This window comes from Solanum tuberosum, unplaced genomic scaffold, assembly GCF_000226075.1.
Source record: "Solanum tuberosum cultivar DM 1-3 516 R44 unplaced genomic scaffold, SolTub_3.0 scf00062, whole genome shotgun sequence".
In the NCBI taxonomy this organism is placed as follows: Eukaryota; Viridiplantae; Streptophyta; class Magnoliopsida; order Solanales; family Solanaceae; genus Solanum; species Solanum tuberosum.
Window position 1 is genome coordinate 1,905,719 of NW_006238987.1, and position 23,389 is coordinate 1,929,107.

The following is a 23,389-nucleotide window of genomic DNA, read 5'->3' on the forward strand; positions in this document are numbered from 1 at the left end:
TTTTTTTTCTGTTTTTTTAATAAATATTTTAAGTTGTCAATTATCACGATTTATTGTATTTTATACATAAATTTTAACGATAGATTAATTTCAAGAATCAATCGAAATTTTTTATATGTATATTTTTTTGAAATATTTTATGTTGTCAATTATCATGATTTATAGTATTTTTACGATAGATTAACTTCAAGAATCAGTGCAATTTTTTGTATCTTTTTCAAAACATATTTTATGTTGTCAATTATCATGATTTATAGTATTTTTACGATAGATTAACTTCAAGAATCAGTGCAATTTTTTGTATCTTTTTCAAAACATATTTTATGTTGTCAATTATCATGATTTATAGTATTTTTACGATAGATTAACTTCAAGAATCAGTGCAATTTTTTGTATCTTTTTCAAAACATATTTTATGTTGTCAATTATCATGATTTATAATATTTTTACCTAAGTTTTAAATATAAAAAAAAACTAAAAAAAAATAAGACAATTAAATTAAAATGGACCCAATATATGTTATTTTTTGTTGTCTCAATTTATGTGACACAAATGAAATTTGAAGAGTCGTCCAAATTTGCACCTTTTTAAAAAGAAAATTTTTAAGTTATTAATTATTGTGATTTGTAATATTTTTATGTAACTTTCAAATAACTCCTAATTTATGTGATATGGATAAAATTATAAAATTAACCCTTTTAAAATGTATTCCAGATATTTTAAGTTGTTAATTATTATTATTTTTAATACTTTTTTGATAATTTTAAAATGATATATGTTATTTTTTCTGTCTCAATATATGTGACCCGGATAGAATTTTTGAGAGTCAACCTATTTTATGGTAGAATTTTAAATATTAAATATTTTAAGTCATTTGTAAATGATTTATTATATTATATTATATTATATATATATTTTGCCCTTGCTCCTAAATTATTCCCCTCTTTATGACTCTGTCTCCTCTGCTCCTCTTCATTTTTTTCCCTTCTCCATTGTTGCTGCCTCTTCTTCCCCTTTTAGCTAGGTTTAATTTGGGTATCTCGACTTCAAGCTCTATATTATGTAGAAATCCCAATGGATTCTCCCCTTCCTCTATTTTGATTTAGGCATCTTCTATTATAGTCCAAAATTCAACTTTTGAAGATGGAGTATGCTACTGAATCAAGGAGAACAACTGTATTGAGATCGGAAAATTTTCCTTCATACCAACATGCATATCTTTCTGCTCATCACAACAGAGCTCATGTCATTGCTCTTGGTGCTTTTCTATGGTCTTGCTCACTCAATTTATTCAATTCCAAGGCCACGAAATAGCTTGATGTTTATGCCAATTTTACAAGCATTGAGCTATTGACCCAATGGGAATTTACCAATAGAGTTTCAAAGGCAAATTGAAATTGAGAAATAATACGGGAAAAAAAAACTCATGCATCAAATTCATTATCTTCATCTTCTTTCCACTAGTAATCATTTATCACAATACAAAAAAAAAATGGATTTTTACGAAAAAATAGTCAATTGCTTCACTGAAATATTATAAATAATAGAGTTTTGCGTAAAAAATTGAGATTTTAATTAAATTATCATAGAAAAAGAAGAAAGAAAAAACACGAGAAGAATTGAAGAGGGTGAGAGAGATGATGAACAGTTGCATCTTGCACAAGATTTTTTTTTTGTTTATTAATTATTATTATTATATTATCTATTAATTTAAGTGTATAAGTGGAAAAAGAAAAGAAAAAATGTTAATTTTAATGTCGGTACGCGCTTAAAGAGTGTGGAATACACTTTTTTTGTCAGGTCATCATTTTGTGTCCAATAGGAATCATTTTTGAACATATAAGGTGTTCAATAGGTATAAGCATAAATTGAGGTGTCTAAGTGAAATATGCGGACAACTTTAAGGAGCCGCATATGACTTAAGCCAAAAGAGCTAACTAAAAGAGGAAGAAGAAACATCCATGGGAACCAGAAAAAAATGCACATGAGGAGGAGAAAGAGTCATAAAATGGATCAATATTATATTTTTAGCGGGTCGGGTCAAGTGAAGCAGGTCATTAAATAGATATTTTTTATCTTTTAAAATTTGGTTTTTCAATTAAAAATTTATATCGGCAAATCGTAATTAAAATATCAATTTAGAGTGGATAGTTGAATGACTTTTGAGTTAAAATTCAAAGTTGAGTGACTTTCTCAGAGAAAAGTGCACAGTTGAGTAACTTTTGAGTTAAAATTGAAAGTTGAGTGACTTTCTGAGAGAAGAGTGCATAGTTGAATGACCATATGAGATATTAACTCCACTTTGCATCTTTGTCTGCAAAGTTTTGTGGCTTCTTCTACAAATCCATTAAAAGCTACTTCGAATCGAATCTTATAGAGGATTACTTATTTAGATTTTGCTAGTGCTATATTTATTAGATTCAGATAGCCAAATAATTCAAAATGATAAACTGGAGTGAAGTCTACACTATTAACTGTTAAAGCGTGTAACGATATGCAGCTACGAGCTGCAAATTGTAGCCATATCCTACAAGTAATTTAATTCACTCCTGGTCCTCCACATTTAACAGAATGGAAATAACAACCATAGAAACAAGTATTTAGAGTAGATTTTTCCAAAGTAGAGAAATCGTATTCATATTCCCTCAACCGGAGAAAGTATATTCGAAAACAGTAGAATACAAAAATAGTAGAACATCTGAAAACAGTAGAATTCGAAAATAGTAGAACATTCTTTAGAATAATAGAAACTAAAATGCTAAAACAAGCAGAATTAAAAACAGTGAAAATTGTTATGTTATTCTTCATATTTTTCATCAGCATATTCTTTTAACAACTTCTTTTTCTTTCAGCAATTTTTTTATTAGTGATTCACTCATATGTGGACAGCCAGATCTATGCAGTCGCAAAATTGGAGTGACAGCTGCCGCAGTCGAATTTATCTGTTTTATGATTTCATCCTAGCAAAACCCCTAAGACCACCACGGTTATGTGTGGTGCTACAATATGATGAGTGATAAATGTAAGTGGAAAAGCATGAGGTGGAGGAGGTGAGGGTGGAGGTGAGTCAATAATTTTTTTTTATTAGTGATTTTCTTAACTTCGGTGGACAGCCAGATCTACGGCCGTAGCAAATTTGGAGTGGCATATGCCGTACGCGAACTTATTTGTTTTATGCATGTGATTGTTATCGGATACTATGGATCTCATCCTAGCAAAACCCCTACGACCACTATGGTTATGTGCTGGTGCTACAACATGATGAGCGATAAGTGTAGTTGGAGAGGCTGGAAGTGGAATGGGTGAGGGTGGGGCTCAAGTAAATTAGTGGCTTAAAGCCAAAAACAAATTGGAGACCTAACTTCTTCATTTTTGAAATTCAAAGTTATTTCTTCTCTTTAATATTTAAATATTATTTAATCGTGTGGTCTTAAAAACATGTCATGTGGAAGTTAGATTTAAAAATTGACAAAAAAGAAAGAAACATTGTATAAGGTTTCGAAACAAATTAAAAGAAGGACATAATATAATTTATTTATTTGTTAAAAAATACCCATAATAATTCTATTATTACTAAAAAATTGAGCCGTCAAATTTTGTGGCCTAAGACGAATGCCTCATTTATAAAGACATTGAGCCGCCCCTGAGGAGGGGCAGCACGAGCTCGAGGAGGACAATTACCTCTTTTGGCCATTGTTTAGTGTGTGTTCAGGGAATAAAGTTTTGTACAGTAATCGTATTTATAGAAATTTATTCTACCTCTGATGGTGACACATGGCAGGGGAGGATAGGGGTACATTAGACGTGATATTGGGGTACATGGATGGCACGGAAGGATAAGGGTACATTAGACGTGATATTATTGTTATTTTGGGGAATCGAGTATAAAAATTGCCATAAAGGATATGTGATATTATTGTCATTGCCATGGAGGATAATGGTACATGGATAAGGGTACATTAGAAGGATACATGATATTATTGTTATTGCCATGAAGGATAGGGGTACATTAGACGTGATATTATTGTTATTTTGGGGAATTGATTTGTTATTGCCACGGAGGATAGGGGGTACATTAGACGTGATATTATTGTTATTTGGGGAATTGAGTATAAAAATTGCCATAAAGGATACATGATATTATTGTTATTGCCATGGAGGATAATGGGTACATGGATTGGGGTACATTAGAAGGATATGTGATATTATTGTTATTGCCATGGAGGATAGGGTACATTAGACGTGATATTATTGTTATTTTGGGGAATTGATTTGTTATTGCTACGGATGATAGGGGGTATATGTATAGGGGTACATTAAATGTGATATTATTGTTATTTTGGGGAATTGACCGATTCATTAGACGTGATATTATTGTTATTTTGGGGAGTTGTCTAGTCCATTAGACGTGATATTGTTGTTATTTTGAGGAATCGTCAAAATTGACATGGAGGATAGGGGTCCATTGAAGTCCTACATCGGGAACTCCCTAAACAAGTGAGTATAAAAATCAACGGAACTCCCACATCGTGGCACTCCCTAACAAAGTACCCAAGCTAAGGTTACTCGAACTCGACTCCTACTTACCATTCCACCACAACGTTGATTGGTAAAATTGAGCTTATTACTTCAATATATAATATTTTATTGCATAACATCAAATACCTTATAGCACCCTTATTAAATACCATCACATTAAGAGCATATTTGACATTGTTGTTGGGAGTGTAGAAACACTTATTTTGAATTTTATTTATTTTTAAAATTAGGTCTTTGGCAAACCTGTAAATTAAAACTGCTTTTAAATGGAAGCAGAAACAGTTTTTCTGCTGTTGGGAAGAAGCTAAAATTTTTTGTTTCTTAAAAAAAGTAGAAATAAAAAATTGTTTTTTTCAAGACTAAATATATCTCTTATTAATTAATTAACATATCTCATATGTTTGGTTAAGTTCCATTTAATAATTTTATTTTTTATTTTTATATAATAAATTTTATATTTTATTTTACGTTTATGTATTATTATTTTATTTATTATTTTACGTATTATTTTGCAGAATCAGAAAAAAAAAAGAAGGTAACAACAATATTTTTGTAAGATTAGAAAAAAAAGAAAAAAAATAACAATTAGATTCAAACACTTCAAAAAATTGAATAATATTGATTGACAATTTGAATATGAACATTTTAATTTAATAAAAATAAAATTTTAATTTGATTTTTTATAAGATGTTTAAACTAGTTTCTCTCTATAAATAATATTAATATTAAAGGTACATTGATACTTGCCCTTAATCCTAATTTGATTCTCAAAAGCAGTTTTTAAAAAAAGATTAGTCAAACACAATTTGCTTATAAAAAACACTTTTCAAATGAATTAGCCAAACACATTTTTTTTTTCAAAAGTACTTTTCTGAGAAAGCTATTTTAGAAAAGTGCTTCTGAAAAATAGGCAAGTTTAACAGTAATGTCAAACAGACTTTAAGAGTTGATAATTCAATATACTACCTTTGTAACTATGTTGTCTCAATATTACCTTGTATGCTGAAAGTTACGCCACTTACTATCTAGATCGCAATATATATTAAATAATTTTTAAAAATATCAAGTGTAAATTGATAAAAATAATAATAATTAGAAATATGTAAATATATATATTACATACCGTAAATTAAAAATACACTTAACTTTTACTAGGATTACAATGACGTACTCATGTGAAAATATCTATTGAACATATGAAATTTCAAAAGAATTAAGTTGACTACTATTTAGGGTGACGTGCATGATATGTTGCCTGCAAGTCTGCAACTATATCATGGAAAGTTTATTAGTTTTAATACTTAATTTTATTGTTATTTGAGGTTTCACTTTATAAAATTTGTTTTTTCTGTGAATTACGATATTATACCTCCCTCCCTATTTTAATTTTTTTTATAACATTCTTTGAATCTATTTAAAAATAAATACAAATTAATTATGATTTGATTAATTTGTCCTTCTTTATATTATAACAATATAACAACTCATATTATTAATTAAAAAGACGCATAAGAAAAATGTGTAAATTATGGCCAAGAAAAGGCAAAATAAAAATTGAGGAATATTTATATCACCAAAGTGTGTGACGACCGAAAAAAAATCGAAACAGAATCGAGACCCCGCTTCATATCAAACGCGCATTTCCGTCCAAAAGTCGTCGGGATTTCTCTTTCTCTCTCAGTTCCACGGTCGTCGACGTCAACGCCTTTGGTGTTCCTTCGGGGATATCCAATCTACAAAAAAGGTCTCCGACGCTTTTTCTTCTCTAAACAGATTGAAGACCTTTTTCATCTTATTTATCGAACCCAACCTCTTCGATAACTCCGAGAAGTTAGAGAAAAATCCATCATTTTTAATCATCGATAATGGGGTGCAGCAGCAGCAAGGCCGCTGATGCTGGCACAATTTCGCGATGGCGGTCTACTGGAATCGTTGCTTTACGCGACTCCAAATTGAAGGTATTTCCCTTTATTCTTCGTGTTTCTGCAATATCTTAACAAGTTTAATTTGACATCTAAATTTTTTTAATTGCAATCTCACAATGTTTATCCCATGATACTTTTTCCATGATCAATTATGTGTGACCTTTCGTTTCACTAATTCTGATTTTCATTGTATTCTCATGTTTATTTGATTAGCATTCCAAAAATGTTCTCTTAAATAACATTTTCTATTTAGATCAAATTCATTGAACTATTCAAAATTTAAACTATGAAGTGATGAGTTTTCTATAAGACTAATTCTTAAGTAACTGTTAGTCATACATTCTTCCGAGCTGAGGGTCTATTTGAACATTGCTAGGCATGGTAGAGCTTGACACGGAGCTTGGACTCTATAGGCAGGAGTTTGTAGTTTATACACCAAGAGATGCTCTAAGTTAACCAGGATAGTGAAATATAATCAAGCATCTTATAGAGGAGATTTTCCCATGCAAATCTTTTGGTTGTTTCTTGTTTGATTCTCGAGGTCATTAAAGTGAACAAATACATTTTGTGGGAAGTAGAGGTGGGATGGTAATTAACTACTCCCTCCAGCCCCATTCGAAACAAATCATTGTCCGAGGATTTACTTTTGCTTGTTTGTTTGTTTTGATGGATGAAACTATGATGAAATGCTAAAACAGTTAAATAAGGCAACATATTTAGTCCATTGAAAAGGCCACATATTTGTGATTTCCTGACTAGCCTTTTTTTGAACAGACATTTCCTGATGAAGTTTTTGACCTGGAAAGATCTGTACGTACCCTCGACTTAACACACAATAAAATGGGTATTGTTCTCCAGCTTCTTGAGCTCCTAATCTGTCTTCTTATCATTTCAGAGTATAAAAACAAATTCTATTAGAAGATTGTTTTTGTATACTTATCTTATTTTTTTTAAAAAGGTTGTTTTCCTGGAAGCTAATTCTCACTCTTCTGTTGTGACAGTTGAAATTCCTATGGAGATCAACAAACTAACCAACTTACAACGTCTTGTAAGTACTGCATCCTACTCTTCCTCTCTTTTTGTCTGATGTTTGTTAATGTATCAGGGCCTCATTAATTAGAAAAAATATGTATTCTATTTGGAAAGAAAACTATACTGTTATTGGCGTCAAATCATATTATAAATGCTAGCTGTTGAGAAGATATCAAACTCATATACTCGCAGCCAAAATGCATATAAAGCTAATGAAAATGATTTAGGGAGCAGAAATGGAGCAAACAAGTATAGCGTTATTTGTTGTTGTTTATAGGATAAAATTTACTAGGGTAGAAAAAAGTTTCTACAGAAGACAATGTCAATAGGATAGAAGAAACACAATTCTTCATTCTGTCATAAAGACTTCGATAAGTGGGATACCATTAATACTAATGTTGAGCAAATACAACGGAAAAATGATCCTCCCTGAAAAGAAAACAACTTAATATGAGCTCTTGTAAAGGGCACAGAGAAGAAGAGAGCAATATACCTGAAAATGTAATTGTAGGAACTGGAATAGGCAACATTATACTATATAGTTATCTGTTTTTATTCTTGATTGGGACCTAAGGAGGGTAGATTAAACTTTAAATGTAGCAAGACACGGAAAACATGTTTGTTGAAGGGGAAGAAAACTCTTGGTGATTACTTGATTAGCCACTCCTAAATCTTGCACCATAAATTTTGAAATATAAAGCATAGAAAATAGCTGTTATAAACGAGGGAGAACCACACCCTAAAAGCTAACTATTAGGTTGGGAGAGCCCAAGGCTATAAATACCCCACATCAGAACTTTGTAGTACCGATGTAGGACTTTGCAATGGACCATAATAATAACTCTTCTACTTGTCCTGTTACTTTTCTCGTTGAATAATTCTTTGTAGTTTTTCTAAGGACTTTTATCAGAGAATTTTTCTTGTTTATTACTCATAATGATATCATTAGTTTTTTACTGTATTAATGGTGAACATATTTCTTAAGTTTATAATCTAATACTAAGAGCAAAAAACTTGTATCTCTAATTATCTGTATTCAGATTTTAGCCGATAACATTATTGAGCGCCTTCCCATGAATCTGGGATTGCTCCAGTCTTTGAAAGTGGCAACATTTGATGGGAATCGAATCACAAACTTGCCTGATGAATGTAAGTCTATATATGTTAGATCACTCATGTTAAGTGGATTCCTTTTTTCTTATATGAGCCAGGCTCTCTGTTCTAACTACAAAAAACTTCCTGTATTCAGTGGGGCAGTTGGTGAAACTTGAGCGTCTGTCTGTCTCAGCAAACCTGTTGACCAGCTTGCCTGACACAATTGGGAGCTTGCGGAGTGTGAGTGATTGATTACACTCTATATGTTACCTGCTTTCTCTGTTCTATTTAATGTGCCTATAAAGATTTTACTCCTACATAGTTTTATTTTTCGTTAAAATATTTTTACTGTAAAGGTGTTTAGCTAACAAAAGAATTATTTTAGTTTTGATCTTGCCAATGCCTTTGATTGGAGAATTATTCTGTAATAGGAAAGAAACCCCAATCAATTTATCAAGTTGTGCTATTAAGCCACCTTATTGTGATATTTATTTAGTTGTCACACCTCTTGCTTCATGTTTTAATTTGTTTCCTATTATCTTTTTTGTCGTCACTGTTAAACAGATAAAATACTGTATAGACTTGCATTATAAGTTATTATTCAATTTCTTGTTGTTGTGTTTTGGGGGTTCTGAATCAAGTTCAATGGTTCTGTTGATTTTGGAACTGTTTTACATTTGCACATGTTATTATAAAAAGATTATCAGCTACTTGTGAGTTCTAGTATTCACGGTGATGCTGTTGAAGGAAGCTAGTACTGCTTAGACAGGCATCTTAGCAGTTCCTTTTCACTGATAAGTTTTGAGCAGACGAATTGATAATATCTTTTGGCGATGCAGTTGGTTTTGTTGAATGTTTCAAACAACAAGTTAAAGTTTCTTCCTGAATCAATTGGAAGTTGCTGCTCATTGGAAGAACTGCAAGCAAATGGTACCTTCATTCTTAGCTCATGATTCTTGTGATTCTTTCTGTCTCTCCTTTTCCTTTGGTCTCCTGGGTGTCGTAGCTTTGTATGCATATCAAATTGAACATTAGCAACTCTTACATGTGAGATGACTAGTCTTTGTGGAATACATTTTTGAGTTGATATACTGTATCATTTTTCTACTTTTCTCCGATCCACTGTTGGTACTTTTACTGACTTTAATGCCGTTATTGAAGTGATGAGCTTTGTTTCTCCTAAGGCTCATGATTGGAAGTTTCTGTTACAGATAACTCCATTGAAGAGCTTCCTGGTTCAGTTTGCAATCTCATTCAGCTAAAATCACTCTGTTTGAACAATAATAATTTCAATCAGGTAATTTCCAAACTTCCCTCGCTGTCTCTAATTTCTGTCTCTGTCTCTCTCTCTCTCTCACACATACACAGAGTCATGTACATATGTAAAGGCATGCTTAGCATTAGTAGATCTAAAGTTGTACGGTCTGTCTCACATAATGTAACAAAAAGCAATATTTACTTTGTTAGACTGATATTTTCTTCCAACACTCTCACTCTCTCTCTCTCTCTCACACACACACTCACTCTCTCTCTCTCTCACACACACACTCACTCTCTCTCTCTCTCACACACACACTCACTCTCTCTCTCTCTCACACACACACTCACTCTCTCTCTCTCTCACACACACACTCACTCTCTCTCTCTCTCACACACACACTCACTCTCTCTCTCTCTCACACACACACTCACTCTCTCTCTCTCTCACACACACACTCACTCTCTCTCTCTCTCACACACACACTCACTCTCTCTCTCTCTCACACACACACTCACTCTCTCTCTCTCTCACACACACACTCACTCTCTCTCTCTCTCTCTCACACACACACACACAAGGCTATTCAACAGACTCGTGTATAAATATGTTATATAACTCTTCATCAACCATAAAACATGCACAAAAAGGCGTTTCCTTAAATTAAACATCCTCATGTCTTGAACTTGATATGAAATAGACATTGTGTCAAATATAGATATTTGCAAAGTAATCCACATATGAGGTCATCTGCTTACACTTCTAGGTAGTTTCTTGTCTTTAATGTGTTATTCCTGGAGTTCACCCTTCTCCTAGCTTATCTGCTTATTTTACAGCCATATTTTAGCTATTGATTTGTTGGTTCTCATTTTTACAGATGCCTTCAAATTTATTAAGAGAATGCAAGGGCTTGCAGAACATAGCCCTACATGGCAATCCCATCACTATGGACCAATTTCAACAAGTAAGTCACTATTGTGCTCACCTCTGTGCATCCTGAAAAAGTCACTTATGCAGATCTCCGACTGACCTTTTTCCATTCAGATGGAAGGATTTCAAGAATTTGAAACCAGGCGTAAAATGAAGTTCGACAAACAAATTGATTCAAATGTGATAATTAGTTCTAAAGGGCTTGATGAGGGTGTTGATCTGTGATACCAATACTGCTGTAATTTTTGTAAGCCTTTCCACTCTGTCTTATTAATCTTGTTTTTATATCCTTACTTCCTATTTTGGGTTTTTTTAAAAAGGAAACTTCTCCCATAATACACGTTTATGCAATAACCCCATTTCGCAAAAAGAGGTGGCATCAACTTGTAATTTTTGTAATATCTAAATTCACCTACTTCATTGTTGTCAAATGCTCATGGCATTGCTTCATATGCATGTTGGCGTTGATCTTGCCTCCCTACCAATTACCATATTGCCTCTGCTATCATATATGCCTCAATCAATGTTTGTATGACAGTTATAGGCTTATGCTCATGTCTCTGGTTGATAGGCATGTTGGCATTGATAAGCTTCCCTACCATATTGCTCCTACTATCATTTACGCCCCAACCAATGCTTGTATAACAGTATAGAGTTACATAGCTGCCAGTGAAGGTATCCATTGTGGAAAACATGCTCAATCTAAAAAAAAGGTGCACCATAATTGTTATAAACAGTGTCCTTCGCAACAGGATTCTGTTGTCTGGCAAGTTTCTGAGTCTGATAGATATATCTACCAGTTCATTTGATTGCCAAAATTAGTTTCAACAGAGTACGATGAAATGCCAGATTAGGTGATGCATTTTGATTAACTGCTGGTCAATTTTGTTTGTTGCAGTTGGGGTGGAAATGTAAGGCATTGAAATTGTTTGACTTCAATGAACAGTTATAGCTGCTGACTGCGAAGAATTTGCTCAGGCCTTTCTACAGTTCTTCATGGAATTGTTAACTTCGACAAACTGGGCAATGCATCTATGATGTGTTAGAATAATTGTACATGGTCTGTATATCAAGTGTTCCAATCACTTGTTTCTTTTTCTTTTTGTAAAAGCTATGTATATATTTACTTAAAACTGGTTATATGTGCAACCTTTTGTAACATAAAATTATCAGTCCTTATAACATGCACATAAGTATCTACAGAACTCCATTGTTATTTTCAGAAATGCGATTTAAGCTTTTCCAGACTCTACATTGTCTCAATCAACTCATAACACATGTAAATTGCATTTTACATAGTCTTTTGAAGTTCTAAAATAAATTACACTATCGAAATTCGGAGCTTTTCTAGCTAAACTTGCACATTTTGAGAAAAAAAATGAAAAAAAATAAATATTGCAGAATTATTTGCATTAAATGAACCCCAAATTTTGCACATTTAACCTATCATTAATATTTTCCAAGCTTTTGATTAAGATGTAAATATGGCCAAACTCAAAAGAAATACTACGTCTTGGATTTAATACAATCCTCAATGAAAATCAAATTTTGCCTTCTATTCGTTCACTAGAAAAAATGTGAAGAAAGCAAAAGCATAGGAGTGGATTTATGATTTTATTATGCTTCTTAAATGTCATATTTGTGTCTAAAGTCTTCATGTTAAGTAGTAAAATAAAGAGAAAAAACAGAAGAAAAAGGGAAAAAAGTTTGAAAAATACTTCAACTTTGGTCGAAATTGTTGTTACGATACCAAACTTTGGAAATGACTTTTTACCCCCGTACTATTTAATAGTGTATTTTAAAGATATATATGTGTCTATGTGGACATCATAAATATTGCATCATTTAAAATAGTAATGTGTCCACGTGGGCACATATATACCTTTAAAATACATTGTTAAATAGTGCAGGGGTAAAAGGTCCTCCATAAAGTTTGGTATCATAACAACAATTTCTGCCAAAGTTAGAGTATTTTTCAGATTCTTTTCCCGAAGAAAAACCATCTTTAGTAGTAAAGATAATAAGATAGAGAAAAAAAGAAAAGAATAAAAGACATACTTTACATATTAAAAATTATGAACGTGAGAAAATTTCAAACGAGAAAGGATAAAGATATTATAATAACTTTAATGATATTTTACCATTTCTTTTTCCACTCGAAGAGAGTAATAAATACTACTTACTAAGGAACCATAAAAATAATAAATGGAGCACGTGATATTCCTATATATACCACGTGAATGACCAATTACTTTCTAAATTAATTTAGGCTACCAAATCACATTGGGATCCGTGCCTATTATTATTTCTCTAGCCCAAACTACATTTGGCGCAACATTTATTGGACCTCCCCGCGTTACCAATTTCTGACCCGCCCGATAACAGAATAGGGCTTCTAACTTCACCTTTTCACCTTCAACAATTTTTCCCCAATTTCATTCCATCTTCTTCTTCCCCTCAAATCGACATCGATTTCTCATCTGAAAGTTCAAATCAATCTCCGATTTGTCTAATTCGTTCTCTCCTCTTTCTATTGATACATCTTTCGGCTCTATCCGATAGGTAAATCGAATTTCGATCTTAGGGTTTAGATCTCTTCTGTATCTTCTAGATCTGTTCGATTCATCGCTTGTTTTGTGAAATTCATCGGTGATTACATCTTTATTTTGTTTTTCTTTCTTTGATTTCTCTGTTTTTTTGTGAAAGAAATTGTGAATTTTGGGATTTCTTGTTTGATCCGTTTCCTTTCGCCTTCAATTTGATTTCTTTGAACCAATTTTGAGTTGAATTTGATTATTTTATTTTTGATTGAAGAGTTGAATCTGATTTGGGGATCTAGGGTTAGGGTTTTGATAAAATTTGCTATTCATAATTTTTTCCCCTCAAGAAAACAAAATTATTTTACCCGAATTTTGTATTCCCATCCTTGAGTTGTTCAAGGTGAAAAATCCGCTACTCTAATTTTGTTATTATTCAAACTTATGGGTCTCTTTTTCAGTTTTCTGTTCTTTAAGGGGCCACAACACTATAATTATAAAACTAATTTCAGCAGCGTCACTGTTTTATCCCCCGTGCCACGTGTCACTAATTAGGAATTAGAAGCTTAGTTTGCTTCATGATTGCTGTATGCAGTTATCCTAATTAGCCTCCTTTGCGGTTTTACATGTTGTTGCACTTGTCAATGTAGTGTTGTCTGTATTTGTTGTGGCATTAGCTGCCTATCAAAGACAGGTCGAACATAGTCCGTCCTCCTATGAATTAATATTATCGGATGGATATATGGATTGAGCTGGCTAATCACTTGATAACCCATTAATGAATGAACGAGAGATTCAACTACTGCTATTATTAAGCTCAGTTGTCATTTTCTCGACATAGTAGTGACTGTATATCTAAATGCATTTACTAACAACATTGTGTTGGTTTTTCTTTTATTGAGATTTGATGTGGTGTTTATGTTATACTATGTTTCTTTTTAGCTAGACAATGTAGTTATACTTGATTTAAAATGTTCTTCTGAGATTGTATAGCTATGGATTGAAATTCTTGTCTTTACAGGTTTTCTGTGTTTGATTTAGTGGGATTTTAATCCAATTATGTGATTACGAAATTATATGCAGTGTTACATATTATTCTTATAACAGGAAGAATTTGAAGGCATTTTCCTCCTCTGCTTTTCATCTTTGACTTCTTCCCTTGTATGTTCAAGCATCTCATGTTTTTTAGTTCCTTGCAGCTAATTATGGTGCAAAAAAGGCCTTTGGGTGAAGAGGATCTGTATGAGGTTTCATCTAAGCAACCAAGGCATGAACCCAGTTGTCAGCTAGTTTCAGTTTTGGAACTTTCTCGTAAATCAGTAGATGTGGATGCTTATGCTTCAGGTAACAAGAAATTATTTTATTAGCTCTGAGATAATTTTCGCACTGTTTTTGCTTCTTTATGTACCATTGTTAAAAATGCTTCAAGTCATTGGTGGAGTGCAGTAGGCTATAAGACCTGCCAAGTATTTTTAACTTTGGAGTGGTTTCCTTGACACCTTACTTTACGGGCTTGCTCTTGTAAGAGTAGATTTTGGATCTTAAATGAATATTTGTGCTCCATACTCTGATTGACTGTCTGTTATCTATGGATTTTTGTAGGTGGTGATGAGGACAAATCTTTGAGAATCATCCTTGATGCAAACAAGAAATTTGATAACCTCATTGTGGCTGAAGTTCTTCTTTCTTCTGAGAAGGAAACTGAGATGGGCATTCATGGATCTGCTTCAAACTCTTCATGGCCCACCAGTAGCACCAGTGAGGAAGACAACAGGCCTGAGGCTCCTTTTCACTTATCGACGTCTCCTGAATATTACTATTTTGATCATCCGTTCAGGGCTGCTGCTCATCACAGGGAGATATATTCTTCTCTTTTGAGTAATGCTCAAAAGATGGTCCCTATTGGACCAGATTTCCAGGCAGAGCTACCAGAATGGACACCATATAGTAATAAGGATAAACCGTGCATAGAGGGTATACATGAAACTCTGAGTCCTCCATCTCAAGCCGATGAAAATAAACTTACTGGAAGGACTATTATTCCAATGCCTAAATTGGAGCTACTTGCAGATCAGGTTGAGAATATTGGAGAGAGAAGAGTTGAATGTTCCTGTAAAGATATAGGTTCCATTAGATGTGTTCAGCTAGACATCATCAAAGCAAGGGAAAAACTAAAGCTAGCCCTTGGCGAGGAGAAATTTGTTAGGTTGGGTTTTTGTGACACAGGAGAGGTAGTGGCAGAAAAATGGAGTGAAGAGGAAGAGGAACTATTTCATGAGGTTGTATTGTCCAATCTTGCATCGCTAGGCAATAATTTCTGGAACCATCTTGCAATTGAGTTTCCTTCACGGAGGAGGGAAGAACTTGTCAGCTATTATTTTAATGTCTTTATTGTGCGAAAACGTGCTGAGCAGAACAGATTTGATCCACTGAACATAGACAGTGATAATGATGAGTGGCATGACGCAGTTGATGATGCTGATGAGGTAGCTAAAATGACGGATGAAGATGAGGATTCCGTGGTTGAATCTCCAGCATATCATAATGGTTTCAGCTGCAATATGATCCATGAGGAGCATGATAGACGAACATATGATGAGGATGTGGGTGAAGCAATATGGGAAGATTATAAGCCTGTAATTTTTGGTAGCCGGAAGGTCTTCACGGATGTGCATGAATCATGTCCTGGTAAGTTTGATAATAACAGCATTTATAAACTTGGTACGCAGCCTCAAGACCAAGGACTATCAGATAAAGTGATTGAGCAAGAAGTGCAAGGTGGCTCCTGTACCACTGGTGCAGCTGGGGTTAATTCAGAATCATCACTAAGGAAGACCAACAATGATAAACATTGGGCAAGCGATATTGCTGGTATGGGCAGTTGCACCAAGCATGATAGTCTGTTGGAGTCATGTAATGGCAAAGAATGGGATGGTGGGTACTTGAGCTGTGCCAGAAATGAAGTTGATTTGGTACCAACCCACACTATGATTGAAGAAGTCTTTGGTGACGGAGCTTGGATATACAAGAGCCGAGATGGTTAGGGGTTAAGCTATAGTCTAACTCTAGTTTCTCTTTCAACAAAAAGAAAAAAAATGGTGTTCGATTCTTTTATTCAGGGATTTAGCTAAGTTTTGACACATTCACATTCATGCTGTAGATGCTGGGCTATGTGATGGAATCAATCTGGTAATGTTCCAGTTTTCCTTGTATATTCATAATGGTGGAAGTATTTTTTTTATTTTTTTTAAACCCCAAATGTAAGAAATGGCATTACAAAGGTGTTACATGAGCTGATGGATGCTATACTTTTGGAGCTGTACAGTAGCCATTATTTTGTTGACTTAAAACCAGATTCCTAGGTAGCTTTCGACTGACAGACAGTAGGTTCTTAGAATAATATTTGTAATGTTAAGCTATATGGTCAATTGAGCCATATTTCAAAAAAGGAGGATGTAGATCCTTTTAAATTATTGAAGTTTAGTTCTGCACAGAATATTCCTTGCACACCATCCTCTTTCTATACTTTTTTGTTCTCACTTCTTTGTGAGGACGTTGATTTGCCGACTACCTGCTATCTTTTACTGTACTACATATGTATTGTATACTGAATATTGCCTTCTATTCAATGACTAGACAAAAAGTGAGGAGAAGAAAATCGTATAGGTGAAGTTTCGATTATCAGAGATTCTTTTTATTCTGTTATATGCCTTTTAAATGTCACATTTGTGTCCGTCTCAATTTTAATAGTAAAAAGTAGTCTTTTCATTCATTTTTACTTGTGCAGTGTTGCCTTGACACACTTCTTAATAGGGGTATGCATAGATTTCAATTTTATATATTATCGGTTTTGATTTTTCAATATGCTAAATTAATGACCAAACCAATAACAAGTCTTTTATCAGTTTTGATTTCTTGATTTTTGGTTCTTAACTGTTTGATTTTTTATTTATCAATAAGAAAATGCTGATAAAATTAATTTATGACTTCTCCAATAATTTGACACAACAAGACAATAATATAACTTGGGAAAAGGGTCAAAAATACCCCTCAACTTTGGTTTATTGTTTGACTTTATCCTTGTCGTTAAAATGAAGTTAATTTTACCCCTCCCGTTACTAATTTCACCATATTTACCCCTCATTTGACGGAATGCCCAAAATTAACCCAAATTACCTGAATTTAAAAAAAAAAAAAACCATTCCCTATTTTTAACCCAATGCCCTGACCCCTCTAGAGGATAACCCGGTTAACCTGCATAACCCCTCAGCTTCCTCCTCAATGCAGCCATGGGTGCAACCAGAGAATGCCAACATATATCCATCTCATATCTTAGATGCAATGCTACAAATGGCTCTCTCCCCTAAAGCATTCGTACCAATTTTTCTCCCAAAGCCTCAATATCTGGAGTGAATTTCAATGCCTGAAAATTCACACGATATCTGAATTTTTGAAGCTCAAGAGGAATCCCATTGTTTGCTAGCCTAGTATCTGTTCTGTTGAAATGTATTACTTGATGCTTGCTGAAGAGAGGCATAATCTGCATTAGTAATCCGAATGTGTTAATACATATCGGTAAAAAGGCAAATAAATGAGTTAGATATTTGGAGACAAATCCTAACTCGTAATCAACAACTAAATGTTATAGAAAGACAATAAGATTTGTTCAATTCGATATCTTAACAACCATAAGTACAAATTCTGATGGAGAAAAGGGGTTATCTTTTCTTCAACTCATCGTTCTTCGACTTAGCTTCTAATGGAGAAAAAGAAATTATCTTTTCAAAGAGAGATTGGGTAAATGGGAATGGGTAACAGCCTAACAGGGCATTGGGTTATACGGGTCCTCTAAAGGGATCGAGGCATTGGGTTAAAAATAGAGAATGGTTTTTTTTTAAAAAACGGGTAATTTGGGTCAATTTTGGACTTTCCGTCAAATGAGGGGTAAATATGGTAAAATTAGTAACGGGAGGGGTAAAATTAACTTCATTTTAACGGCAAGGATAAAGTCAAACAGTAAACCAAAGTTGAGGGGTATTTTGATCCTTTTCTCATATAACTTTACATAATGCTCATAAAATAAAACATAAGTAACTAACCTGAAATGAAATATACAAGTGCAACACAAATAAAAGAACTAGGACAATAATATAAATGTAAGGTTTAAGGGCAAATGAAATAAACACAAATAAAAGAACTAGGACAATAACGCAAATGAAAGGTTAAAGGATAAATGTAATGACCAGTAATGTACTGATATTAATATTTGATATTTTTAAAAAGGGTAAAGGAATAAATTACTACACTAAATGGGTTATCAGTTTTACACTTTATCCAATATTAAGAAAATTAAAAACCAAACTGTTAATCTGATAATTTTTTTGTAAAATCATTAAAGATTCGTCAACACAATAACATTTTTTTCTTTTGTTTGATTATTAATCGGTTCAATTTTTGCACATCCTTACCTCTTAAGGGGCAATAAATTAGAAACTAAATTATAATAAATTAATTATTAATTTTCTAAACTGAAACGTGATAAAATTTTACACGAGTAAGGATAAGTAATCATCTTTCATCATATCCTTTTCCAATAAAATAACCATAATTTTTTTTTTATTCGAGCACGTGATATTCAATATATATCACCACGTGAATGACTATATAATTTCTAAACCAATTAGGCTAACAAATTACATTTGGCGCAGCTTTTTTTTGGACTTCCCCGCGTTACTAATTTCGGACCCGCCCGATAACAGAATTCCGCAACCCACTAGGGCTCTACCTTCACCTTTTTATCTTCAACGACTTTCCCCCCAATTATATTCCATCTTCTTCTTCCCCACAAATTGACCTCGATTTCTCATCTGAAACTTCAAATCAATCTCCGATTTTTCTAATTCGTTCCCTCCTCTTTCTTTTGATACCTCTTTCGGCTATATCCGTTAGGTAAATCCAATTTCGATTTTAGGGTTTAGATCTCTTCTGTATCTTCTAGATCTGTTCGATTCATCGCGTTTTTTTGTGAAATTCACCGGTTGTTTTATCTTTATGTTGTTTTTGTTTCCTTGGTTTCTCTGTTTTTTGTAAAAGAAAACTGGGTTGATCTTTCGATATAATTAGTTTGTAAATTTGGGGTTTCTTGTTTAATTCGTTTTCTTTCGCCTTCAATTTGATTTCTTTGAACCAATTTTGAGTTGAATTTGATTATTCTATTTTTGATTGAAGAGTTGAATCTGATTTGGGGATCTAGGGTTAGGGTTTTCAATAAAATTTGCAATTTATATTTTTTACCCCTCAATTTTCCAAAAAGATAAAATTCTTTTTCCCGAATTTGTATCCCCGTCCTCGAATTGTTCAAATTGAATTATTCGCTACCCCAATTTTGACGAAGACAGATAACAGAGTCCCGTTCAAGGTTCCCTAATTTGTCAATTTTGTTGTTACATGTAATTAGTCAAACTTATGGGTCTCTTTTTCAGTTTTTTTTTTCTTTAGGGCCACACTACTATAATAATAAAACTAATTTCAGTGGCATCATTATCCACTGCCACGTGTCACTAATTAGGAACTAGAACCTTAATTAGCTTCATGATTACTGTATACAGTTATGTAGTTAGCCTCTTTTGCCAGGTTTATATGCTGTTAATATAGTCTTGTATTTATATGTTGTGATGAGATGGCCAGACGTGTATGTTAATATTTCAATTTTCATGTAAGGGGTTGTCGTGTTGTTCCGAGTCAATATCATTTAGTGCATATAACTGTTCATAGTCGAATAGGGGCGCATCTGGCTGCTATGCTTGGCATGCTATCATTAAGCTCAGTTGTGAGTGTATATCTAAATGCATGTATGAAAAACATTGTGTTGGTTTTTCTATTTATTGAGAGTTGATGTGATGTTTATGTTAATGTATTTCTTTTCAGCTAGACAATACAGTTATACTTGATTTAAAAATATTCTTCTGAGATTTTAGAGCTGTGGGTTGAAATGCTGTCTTTACCCTTTTTCTGTGTTTGATTCAGTGGGATTCCTCCTGTGCCTTTTATCTTTGAACTTATTTCCTTTTTTGTTTAAGTATCTCATATTTTTAAGTTCCTTGCAGCTAATTATGGTGCAAAAAAGACCTTACGGTGAAGAGGATTTGTATGAGGTTTCATCTAAGCAACCAAGGCATGAACCCAGTTGTCAGCTAGTTTCAGTTTTGGAACTTTCTCGTGAATCAGTAGTTGTGGATGCTTATGCTTCAGGTAACAACAAATTATTTTGTTAGCTCTGAGATATTCTTCGCACTGTTTTTACTGCTTTATGTACCATTGTTAAAAATGCTTCAAGTCATTGGTGGAGTGCAGTGCGCTGTAAGACCTGCCAAGTATTTTTAACTTTGGAGTGGTTTCCTTGACACCTTACTTTATGGGCTTGCTCTTGTAAGAGTAGATTTTGGATCTTAAATGAATATTATTTTTGCTCCATACTCTGATCGACTGTCTGTTATCTATGGATTTTGTAGGTGGTGATGAGGACAACTCTTCGAAAATCTTCCCTGATGCAAACAAGAAATTTGATAGTCACGTTGTGGCTGAAGTTCTTTTTTCTTCTGAGATGGGCATTCATGGATCTGCTTCAAACTCTTCCTGGCCCACCAGTAGCACCAGTGAGGAAGACATCAGGCCTGAGGCTCCTTTTCACAGATTGACGTCTCCTGAATATTACTATTTTGATCATCCGTTCAGGGCTGCTGCTCATCACAGGGAGATATATTCTTCTCTTTTGAGTAATCCTCAAAAGATGGTACCCATTGGACCAGATTTCCAGGCAGAGCTACCAGAATGGACACCATATAGTAATAAGGATAAACCATGCATAGAAGGTATACATGAAACTCTGAGTCCTCCATCTCAAGCCAATGAAAATAAACTTACTGGAAGGACTATCATTCCAATGCCTAAAATGGAGCTACTTGCAGATCAGGTCGAGATTATTGGAGAGAGAAGAGTTGAATGTTCATGTGAAGATAAAGGTTCCATAAGATGTGTTCAACTAGACGTCATCGAAGCAAGGGAAAAACTAAAGCTAGCCCTTGGCGAGGAGACATTTGTTAGGTTGGGTTTTTGTGACATGGGAGAGGTAGTTGCAGAAAAATGGAGTGAAGAGGAAGAGGAACTATTTCATGAGGTTGTATTGTCCAATCCTGCCTCGTTAGGCAATAACTTTTGGAACCATCTTGCTATTGAGTTTCCTTCACGGCGTAGGGAAGAACTTGTCAGCTATTATTTTAATGTCTTTATTTTGCGAAAACGTGCTGAGCAGAACAGATTTGATCCACAGAACATAGACAGTGATAATGATGAGTGGCATGACACAGTTGATGATGCTGATGAGGCAACTAAAATGACGGATGAAGATGAGGATTCTGTGGTTGAATCTCCAGCATATCATAATGGTCTCAGCTACAATATGATCCATGAGGAGCACGATAGACGAACATATGATGAGGATGCGCGTGAAGCAATATGGGAAGATTATAAGCCTGTAAATTTTGGTAGCAGTAAGGTCTTCACTGATGTGCAGGAATCATGTCCTAGTAAGTTTTTTGATAGTAACAACAGTTGTAAAGTTGGCATGCAGCCTCAAGACCAAGGACCATCAAGTAACGTGGTTGAGTCCTGTACCACTGATGCAGCTGGGGTTACTTCAGAATCATCACTAGGGAAGACCAACAATGATAATCATTGGGCAAGCGATATTGCTGGTATGGGCAGTGGCACCAAACATGATAGTCTGTTGGAGTTGTGTAATGGCAAAGAATGGGATGGTGGGTACTTGAGCTGTGCCAGAAATGAAATTGGTTTGGTTCCAACACCCACTATGATTGAAGAAGTCTTTGGTGATGGAGCCTGGATATACAAGAGCCGAGATGGTTAGAGGTTAAACTTTAGTCTAACTCTAGTTTCTCTTTCAACAAAAAGAAAAAAAAAGGGGATGTGATTCTTTTATTCAGGGGTTTAGCTAAGTTTTGACACATTTACGTTCATGCCGCAGAGGCTGGGATGTGTGGTGGAATCAATCTGGTAATGTTTCATGTGCACGTTCCAGTTTTCCTTGTATATTCATAATAGTGGGAGTATTTTTTCTAACCCAGATGTAAGAAATGGCATTGCAAGGGTGTTACATAAGCTGATGGATGCTAAACTTTTGGAGCTGTACAGTAGCCATTATTTTGTTGTCTTAGCACCAGATTCCTAGGAAGCTTTTGACTGACGGTAGTTTCTTAAAATAATATTTGTAAAGTTAAGCTATATGGTCAATTGATCCATGTTTCAAAAAAGGAGGATGAAGATCCGTTTAAATTATTGAAGTTTAGTTCTGTACAGAATATCCTCTCTTTTTGTTTGTTGTTCCCCTTGTACATCATCCTCTTTCTATTTCTCAGCCTGCGAATCTCAATTGGTTATTACCATTGTTGAACATTGTTCACTATTCAATTTGTTATATGTATTTGTACCAGAAGTCTGACTGATTAGGCACAATGCCAGTTTTCCTTTTGGCCCGATACTTCAAGATACTTCCTTTTTCGGCGTATTATTCGACTTAGAAGGGCTGGTTGTATTGAGAGTGAAGTGTAAACTGTATGATTGGACTTAGAAGGAGGGTTGGTTGCATTGATAGTGAAGTGTTAACTCCTTGATTGACTTGATGGCATCAATCAATTCAAATCAAGTCATGTAAATAGGAAGCTCATGGCCTTAGCAGGTACTGGTTGTGCCCATCACTTCTTTATGAGGACATTGGACTACTGTGTACCTGCTATCTTCTATCAACGTATGTATTAAGTAACTCTATTTACCATAGCTTATAAGCATATGAGAGAATCTCCCCTAATAACTTTTGTCTTTACTAGAATTTGCACCCTTCTATCCGAGGTTTGCAGTTTGCACCAACTTCATCGATCACTTAGGCTACATCCTTGAGTGCGAGTAAACAGATAAGTAGTAGAATCTTTTATTATGGGAATGTGAATTTACGCCATACTTTCTGAATTTTTAGTAATATATATATATATATATATATA

At 34.0% G+C, this 23,389-nt stretch overlaps 3 protein-coding genes across 4 annotated transcripts; all 3 read left to right on the plus strand.

The window, feature by feature from the left end:
• Positions 1-6,125: 6,125 nt before the first annotated feature.
• Positions 6,126-11,984, plus strand: LOC102600012 (plant intracellular Ras-group-related LRR protein 7-like). The gene is made up of 10 exons (XM_006345093.2): positions 6,126-6,497; positions 7,239-7,308; positions 7,466-7,512; positions 8,537-8,645; positions 8,746-8,831; positions 9,431-9,521; positions 9,803-9,888; positions 10,727-10,813; positions 10,894-11,026; positions 11,678-11,984. Exons 1-9 carry the CDS (start codon positions 6,405-6,407, stop codon positions 11,002-11,004), a joined length of 780 nt encoding a protein of 259 aa, XP_006345155.1. The 5' UTR covers positions 6,126-6,404; the 3' UTR covers positions 11,005-11,026; positions 11,678-11,984.
• Positions 11,985-13,069: 1,085 nt separating this feature from the next.
• LOC102600665 (uncharacterized) lies at positions 13,070-16,778 on the plus strand. The gene is made up of 3 exons (XM_006345095.2): positions 13,070-13,341; positions 14,516-14,660; positions 14,919-16,778. Exons 2-3 carry the CDS (start codon positions 14,522-14,524, stop codon positions 16,358-16,360), a joined length of 1,581 nt encoding a protein of 526 aa, XP_006345157.1. The 5' UTR covers positions 13,070-13,341; positions 14,516-14,521; the 3' UTR covers positions 16,361-16,778.
• Positions 16,779-19,009: 2,231 nt separating this feature from the next.
• On the plus strand, positions 19,010-22,690 carry LOC102600332 (uncharacterized). Of its 2 annotated transcripts, none has more exons than XM_015307723.1 (3): positions 19,010-19,265; positions 20,423-20,567; positions 20,828-22,690. In XM_015307723.1, the coding sequence occupies exons 2-3, from the start codon at positions 20,429-20,431 to the stop codon at positions 22,240-22,242; spliced, it is 1,554 nt and encodes a 517-aa protein (XP_015163209.1). In that variant the 5' UTR covers positions 19,010-19,265; positions 20,423-20,428; the 3' UTR covers positions 22,243-22,690. The 2 variants fall into 2 exon arrangements, with proteins under 2 accessions (XP_015163209.1, XP_006345156.1); XM_006345094.2 differs by lacking the exon at positions 19,010-19,265 and adding an exon at positions 19,294-19,734.
• Positions 22,691-23,389: the final 699 nt, after the last annotated feature.